An 8,793-nucleotide genomic window follows, 5' to 3' on the forward strand; every position below is an offset into this window, starting at 1 on the left:
ATCATATTATTGTTCTGAATTAGATTTAAATAAATATAATAAAAAATTACTGAATAATAAATTACCTAATATTTACAAATCTTCTTCAGAATTATATTATTTAGTAATTTTTTTATTAGAATATTTCTTTAAATCTAATTCAGAATTATCATAAATATTTAATTAAAAATTTATTTTCTTTAAAACAAGATGAATTTAAATCAATAAAATGTATTATGGAAAAAATTATGAAAAAATGTACGTTTAAAAAAACTATGACAAATTAAATTGTCAAATTTTTTCACACAAAATAACTCATAAAAAAATTTAATTAAATTTTTTGTTACAAAAAATAAGAAAGAATTATTTACACTTAAAGTTTTAATAAAAACAAAATAAAATAATTGGTAAACAATAAAAATTAGTTTTTAAAAATATTTTTGCTTTCTCTCTCCTGCTTTTTTCTGTCTATAACGTTTAAAATTCGATTTTTAAAAATATGATTTATTTTATTTGATCTATAATCTCAATTATATTTAAAATTTGTCCAAGTAAAAAAAGGCTGAGCTCATAGAATAACGCTAGTTTGGTGTTGGAGATGGCCACAAACGACCAAATTCACCACTTTGTGGAGTCCGCCAATAATAAAAAAAGCTGATTTCAATCTACCATCACCAATTGAAATTTGACCGAGTTCTCTGAATGACCTCATATCAACCCTTAAAGCTTCTGCTTTCTCCGATTAAAGCTTCATTTTTTGAGAGCTTTGAGCTTGTTCATGGAGCTGTTTCATTTCAAGTTCACTGTCTTCCTCCTAGTACTTCTCTTTTTAGAGCTTTTTTTTATCATCAGCGATGCATCTGTCCGATGCCTTGAAGAAGAGAACTCAGCAATTCTGCAGCTAAAGAAAGGTTTTATAACTGGAAATTTAGAGACATGGCAGCCAGGAACGGACTGCTGCATCTGGGAGGGCGTGACATGTGATGAAAATGGAAGGATCATTGTGCTCAACCTAAGGTTTCGATTCATCATCGGTACAATCGATCCTAGCCTATTCAATCTCACATCATTAGACACTCTCAGTCTTGCCTACAATAAGTTTGATGGAATTGCTATTCCGGACCATGGGTGGGATAGGCTTGTAAATCTTTCAAGCCTTGATCTTTCTTATGCAGGATTTGTTGGAAAGGTTCCTACTAGTATCTCTCGCTTGACAAAATTGAATTTCCTCGACCTCTCTTGCACTTTAAAGCATTCTCTAGCTATTAATCCGATGATTTTACAAAACATGAGCAGTCTAAAGGAACTTCTTCTTGACAATGTAAATGTCTCATCATATCGGGATGAATGGTGTGGTGTTCTGGTCAATTCCACCCCTGTACTTGAGTTGTTGAGTATGAATAGATGTTCCCTCTTCGGTGCCATTTGTTCCTCTCTACCCATGCTCCATTTTTTATCCTATATCGATTTCAGACATAATAATTTGGACTCTAACATCCCTGATTCATTTGCCAATTTTTCATCCTTATCTAACCTTCTCCTTCAAGGTAACAAATTCAAAGGGTTTTTTCCCACGAAAATCTTTCAACTAAGAAATTTGAAAGTTCTTGACATCTCATATAATCCATTGCTTTCCATTTATCTTCCTGATTTTCAAGAGAACAGTAATTTGAATTCTTTGTTAGCTTCTAATACCAATTTCTCAGGGAATTTACCTGATGCAATAGGCAAGTTCAAGTTTTTAACATATTTAAACCTCTCATGTTGTCAATTATATGGTACAATTCCAGCTTCGATTTGGAATCTATTAGGGCTGATGTACTTGGATTTATCACATAATAATTTCAATGGAGTTGTGGGGTTTGAGTTCCCCTCCAATACCATTTCACAATCTCAATTATTTTGGCTTTCTCTTGCAAATAATAACCTGACTGGAGAAATCGTACCATTCATATGCAACTTAACCAGACTCGTGATGCTTAATTTATCTAAAAACAAGCTAACTGGTACTATTCCACCATGTTTGCTAGAAGATGGAATCAATCTCCGTTTGTTAAATCTTGGAGGAAATCAACTTCATGGTGCCATACCTCATGGAATTAGTCAAAAATGTAACCTGGAAATCATAAATATGAGAGACAACCAATTAGAAGGATTGCTTCCCAGGTCTCTATCTAATTGTCAATCACTTAAAGTTTTGGACTTGGGGAATAACAGCATGAAGGACACATTTCCTTATTGGTTAGGAAATATGTCTTATCTAAGCATCCTTATTCTAAGATCTAATAAGTTCTATGGGTTAATTTGGCCTCTTGATGAAAGCTATAAAACAAGTTATGCTTTTCCTATGATGTATGTATTTGACATCTCTTCAAATAACTTTAGTGGAAATTTAACTGCAAAGTGCTTCAGCAGTTTTAGGACAATGATGATAAAAAAAATTATTTTACGCCCAGTTGGTCATCAATATATGGTCACCACCATGATTAAGGGGCAACTATATACTCTAGAAAGTTATTATGCAATTTTAATAGATTTTTCCAACAATCATTTTGAAGGAGAGATCCCTTCAATTATTGGGCAACTTGTCTCTCTCCAAGTACTAAACTTGTCACAAAACAATTTGACGGGTGAAATTCCTTCAGAATTAGGAAATTTGGTATATCTCGAGTCATTAGATGTTTCAAGGAATTACCTTTCTGGTAAAATTCCTCAGAATTTTGTTTCTTTACATTTTTTGTCATATTTAAACCTCTCCTACAACAAGTTGGTTGGAATAGTTCCTCAAGGAGGTCAATTATGTTCTTTCACGAACACTTCATTTGAAGGAAATGAGGGACTTCAATGCTTTTGTTGCAACACGTCAGTCCTAGCAGCAAGTAATACAACCACATCACCTCCAAGTTTGGGTGACACATCACCAAGTAACAGAAATTACATGATTATATTAGGAATATTATTTGGTGTGGGACTTGGGGGGTCAATGGCAGTCGTTCTATTACTCGACGTCATGTTTTGTAACAAAGCCAACCATAAATAACATGAATAATGATTCTAGGAAGTGGTCTTTTTTTTTTTTGTCCTCTGATGTTATGATAATTTTAAATGTACTCATATTTTAGTTTTAATTTATGTTGTAATTCAAAATTTTGCATTAATTGGCGTGTATGGTATTCATGAAGCCTACAACTGTTGGATTTGTTATTCTAGCACTACAGTTTCAGAGGTGTGTATTGGCCTTTATAGTTGGTTCATCGAGCTTTTGCTTGAGTATTATATAATCCTCCTTACATTTACTCTTTTCGTTTCTTCATTGCTCTAAAAAGTTCAGAAGTGTCTTTCAGTTGTTCTTCCCTTTTATTTTTCTTTGCTATTTGTTTACTTTGATCTTGGGCAATGAACGATAGTTTTGATCATTGGTAATGCACAACTATATCTAAATTGGTGGAAATATGGACATTTTTTTTAATGAATTTGAAATTCAATGAAATTTTAAATATAATGTAGTAGAATATGTGCATTTTAGAAATGTGTAAATTATTTTGTTGGACGCAAATTAAATATAATGAAATTTTTTATTTTTTATAATGTATTTTAAATATATGCATTTTAGAAATTTGATCATTTGATGAGTGATAAGATGGCAAGTGGTAGGTAATGGCAGTTGGTGGCAATTGTACTAGATGGTTTTTCTGATGCGGGTGGCCTGAGGCTAGCTAGTGGCCACAAGTGATAGTAGTCTGCGGTATTTGCAGCATACACTAACTGCAAGACCCGACCAACAACATAGTAGTGGTAGCTCTCAGTGGGGATGGTGAGGCAATATAATACTTCAAAAAAGAAAAAATTTAAATGTTGGCGAATTTCAAATACATTAAATATTTACTTATTAATTGCTTTAAATTTATTTTTCATCCAACCAATCATGTATGATTTGGAACTCCCTATATTACTTTTTTTACATAAATTTAAATTATATTTTTAAAGGATTACTTAGAAAATGGCTTATATTTAAATTCTTATAAACTTTCTAATTTAATACTATTATAGTTTTAACCTGACCAACAAAATTTAATGTTTTCTAATAAGTAAAAATAAATTAATTTATATTTAATGAATATTAAAAAATTTATAAATTGTCTTTTTTAAAATATTTCATTTAAGTTTATGTTAACTTATAAAAGCTAGGAACTGTTAGAAAATTACATTTACACTTATATTAAAAAAATTTAATAATAAAAAAATTTATATCAACCGTCATATTTTAATTCAAGTATAAAATTTCGAAAGCATTAGAGGCAAGATTATAAAGAAATGTAATTTGTAATATAATTTATATATAACATGGGGTCTTGCCCAATTTGAATGAATCCACTAGTGTTTGCAATTGATTATAAATGAGACTCTTCCTTTAGGGGAAAGCCTTGGCTTTATGCATCAAATATGCATCATAAAGAGCGTATTACATGCTGAAATTTGGATGAATCAATATTGACATATTTGTTTAGTTGGTAGAAAAATAGTCGACAAAGTGATGGAGGTTGGAAAAATCATTGTCAACGGTCAACGGAGGTCAGAAAGAACTTTGTTTTGCAACGAAGGCCGAATGGACCATAGTCAACGGGCAATAGAGGTCGAAAGAACTATAGTCAGCTTGTGATGGAGGTTAGAAGAACCATAGTCTGTGGATGACAAAAGTCGAATAGATTGTTATCTAGTGACAAAGGTCGGAAGGACAGTAGTCGGAGGACAATGGAGGTCGAAAAGGTTGTTGTCTAGTGATGGAGGTTAGAAGGATACTAGTCAATGGACAACAAAGGTCCGAAAGACAATTCGCTAGCGATGGAGGTCGGAATGACTGTAGTTAGCAGGCGACAGAGGTTCAAAGAATAGTAGTCAGTGGGTGACGAGGTTCAAAGGATTGTAGTCAGCGGGAGAGGTCGAAAAGATCGTTGTCTGGAAAAGGAGGTTGAAAGGATAGTAGTCAGCAGGCAACAAAGGTCAAAAAGTCTATAGTTAGTGGCCGAAAATGATTAAAAAGATCGTTATATGGTGACGGAGGTCGAAAGGACCGTAGTCGGTGGGTTATAGTGGTCAGAAAGATCATTTTTTGGTGGTAGAGGTTGAAAGGCTCATAGTTAGCGGGTGACAATTGTCAGAAAGACTATTGTATGATGACAGAGATCATAAAGACTATAGTCTATGAGTGATAGTGGCCATAAGACTATTTTCAAGTACGAAGGTAGGAAGGACTGTAGTCTGTGGGCAATAATGATCATAAAGATCGTTCTCTGGCGATAATGGTCAGAAGGACCGTAGTTGGCGAGTGAGAGTGGTCAAAAAAATCACTGTCTAGCAACGGAGGTTAGAAGGACTGTAGTTGACAGGTGATGGAGGTCAAAAAGATCATAGTCATTTCACGATAATGGTCAAAAAAGGGAATTGTCTGGTGACGGAGGTTGAATCAAAAGCTGGGCAGATGTCCGTTGATTGTTTGACATTGGTCGTGGGTTCAACAGTGGTCGAGGTGGAGTCTGGTGGCAAGAAAATTCTAACTTATCTCTCTTCTCTTTCTTTCTTTCTTCCCTTCTCAATCCCATGAGGAATGAGGGGTATATTTATAGTTTTTTTAGAGTGATTTGACAAGTAAAAATTATGGAGATTAATGTTATGTTGGGAGTGGTTTAAATAGATGTTCAGTATTGATTCCCTTTACTGTACACCATTTATTGGGCTTTTTAATGTCTTAGTGATGGAAAAATTTGTCGATGTTTGGCTCATTGGATTATCAGGTCGAGCCACTTGATTTTACTATAAGCCTGTTGCATTTTGAAATCATTTGGTAGTCCACAATATGGTTTGAACCTTCAAAAGAAGCTTTGGATCTTTGATTTGGACCCATTTAGGCCTAGATTAAGTTAAATTTGGTGTTGTTGGGTTTGTCTTTTTGAGACATTCTATTTGGCTATAAGTTAGTTAATATTGGAGTTGAGATGGTTCCAAATTTAATTTCAAAAGTTTCCAATTAAATTTTTCCAAGAGATTCATGCCCGATCAAGATAAATTTTTTATGATATATTAGTTGTCCCCCTATTTTTGGACATTAAAGCCTATAGAGTCCAAGAATATATATCATAGCTTTACAAATTCTCTCAATACATAATTATAATTTTTGAATAGTTATGAGGTGAGGTCGCTTCCTGGACATTTACGTGGATCTCTTCTCGAAATCATGAACCAAATAAAATATCCTTAATTATAAATTAAGGATGTCCTTAAGTTGGTGTATTCATTGGTGCAAAAATTATTGAAAAATTATACTCCAAAACATTTGAAATTGCTTAAAATATATTATATAAGCCATGTTAAGCAGCAAAAGTGTTAAAATTTGATCTAGAACATCAAAAAATGGCTCCAAAGAGGCCAAAAACATGCGATTCGGACTGTCTAGGCAAAAAATTGAACCAAGATGCACATTGGCTATCAAGACGACTGGCTAGCCACTAGCTGCTACCACCAGAGGTGGCATGTCCACCTACATTTGTAAAGGCACATCATTTTGGGTGTCCCACTTCATCAGCCAACTAGTTATAACCGATTGCAATTAAAATGTTTTGATTTTTTTGCTCCACGTTTTCTTTTTATAAATTCTAAAAATTTTTAAATGGGGCAAAAAGTTTGAAAAAGCACTAAAAAAAATTCAGAATATTTTAAACACCTTTGGAGGCAAAATCACACCCCCCTTCCCCCCCCCCAGGGGGAAATTGCTCCTCTTCTCCTTGTCCCTTCTTCCTATAATTTTTTTTACAATTGAGGCCTTTCACTGTCTTGAATAGGTTGAATCCCTTATAAAGTATAAGTGCACCCCCCCTCTTTTGAAGAAGTTAGAGGTTTTAACCTTCCTTCCTCTCTCTTCCCCATTTTCTTCTAACTTTAGAGGCTTTTCATAGTTTTTAATATGTTGCATCACATATCCAAATTCAATGTCACTCTTTAGTGTAGAAGGAACTTTATCCTCCTTTCATTTTTTTCTCCTCTAATTTTTCCTTACATTAAAGGCTTTTCACTATCTAAGATAAGTGACATCATCTATCAAGCATCAATATCCCTCTTTTGTGTAAAAGAAGTGACAATGAGATTTTATTATCTTTAAAGATAACCCTTAATAAAAAAATATCAACTACTTGATGCTTGTGTATGCAATGATGATTTAAGAAGATATGATGGTAATAAAAATTGGAAGAGAACTAGAGATTATTAGTAGACGGGAAGAATTTTTATGATGTTTGAGTGGAAGTCTGGGAACAATCGGTGGCCAAGTAAAAGTATGATGGTGATCAGGGATCGACTAGAAGTCCATCGGCAATTAATGATTTGGTGGAAGTCTGATGGTGATTAATTATTGGGTGGAGAGCTTAAGGATATAATTAGATGGAGTGCTGCTAATAGTAGTCAAGCGAGAAGTCTATGATAGCTGATATGAAGTGAAGGACCAACAATAGACATTAAGAAGAAGGTCAATGATTACAGTGGTCAAGTTTAATTTTTTCTTAAGGCAATATGCATCTATATTGTTGTGTGTGGACAATAGACATCTCTTATGGAAGAGGTTGAAGCAGCGTGCCCTGTTAGTAGTCTTGCTATAGACTAACTGTGTCAATTGAGTAGAGGCTTATTGATGATCATTTTATAAACTTTTATTGAAGAAGAAGTTGTATGACATGCTTTAATATGCAGTAGAGAAGAGGTCAATAGAATTCTCAAAGGATATTTAACAATTTTAAATTTTTTAATGCTTGATGACATTAACATGTACATAAAATGACAATGTCATATAAATTTTAGCTTCTAGTGAAAATGAAAGTACACTTTAACATATACCTTTTGAAGCTTTTTATCCTACTAAGGCCATCATATACATGTGACTTTTGAGGCTTTTTAGCCTTCTAAGGCCTTTGAATAAGTGATGAACCTATCAACTACTTACTCTTGTGAAATCTTTCTAATGAGGACCACATCCATTACCATCTTTTCTTTTAAGCTACCTCATAGGTGAGCTTTTTTGGGGTTATTTATCAGAGCATTGCTCGATGAATTTAAGAGAAATCCATAAAGAAAGTTTGAACTATTTGAGGTTATTTATCAGAGCATTACTCAATGACATTAATATATTTGAAATAGATTGAGAGAATCCATCTTGGATATATGACCAATCTGATGTTATTTGTTAGACTATTTCTCTGTGACGTAAACCTGCATGGAAGAGGTTTGATTGAAGTCCCCTGTGATTGATCATCTAGTGATTTAGACATAATAAATATTGTGTATTTCTCAAATCAATGATGTTAAGATTTGATTTACATCCTCCTAGGATGTTTGACCTATCTGAGGTTTCTAGTCAAAGCATTATTTGATGACTTTAACCTTTGTGGAAAAGGTCATATTTAATCCCCTTAGGATCAAAAGGATGTATGAACTATCTGAGGTTATATGTCAGAGTGTTTCTCTATGACATTAACCTATATGGAAAAGGTCAAGAGAATCCAGCAAGGATGTAAGAACTATCCAAGGTTATATGTCAGAGTATTATTCAATGACGTTAACTTATATAAAAGATATCAAAAGAATCTACCAATGATGTATGACCTACCCGAGATTGTATAGCATAGCGCTGCTCAATGACTTTAACCTATATGGAGTAGGTCGGATTGAATCCCCCTGGGATCGATCATGGAGTGATTAAGACATAAAAAAGATTACGCAATTCTCGAATCAAGGATTTAAGATTTGATTGATATCCTCCTAAGATGTTTG

General features: G+C 33.4%; 1 protein-coding gene across 1 annotated transcript in view; it reads left to right on the forward strand.

Annotated features, from left to right (window-relative positions):
- The window catches only part of LOC110092689 (receptor-like protein 7), a 5,025-nt gene extending 3,729 nt beyond the window's left edge, over positions 1–1,296 (forward strand). Inside the window, exons 2-3 of the mRNA XM_020817338.1 lie at positions 832–1,168; positions 1,276–1,296. Coding sequence (XP_020672997.1) covers positions 832–1,168; positions 1,276–1,296 — 358 coding nt within the window. The remainder of the gene's footprint in view (positions 1–831; positions 1,169–1,275) is intronic.
- Positions 1,297–8,793: the final 7,497 nt, after the last annotated feature.

Source organism: Dendrobium catenatum, unplaced genomic scaffold (genome assembly GCF_001605985.2).
Source record: "Dendrobium catenatum unplaced genomic scaffold, ASM160598v2 fragScaff_scaffold_313, whole genome shotgun sequence".
Lineage (NCBI taxonomy): Eukaryota > Viridiplantae > Streptophyta > Magnoliopsida > Asparagales > Orchidaceae > Dendrobium > Dendrobium catenatum.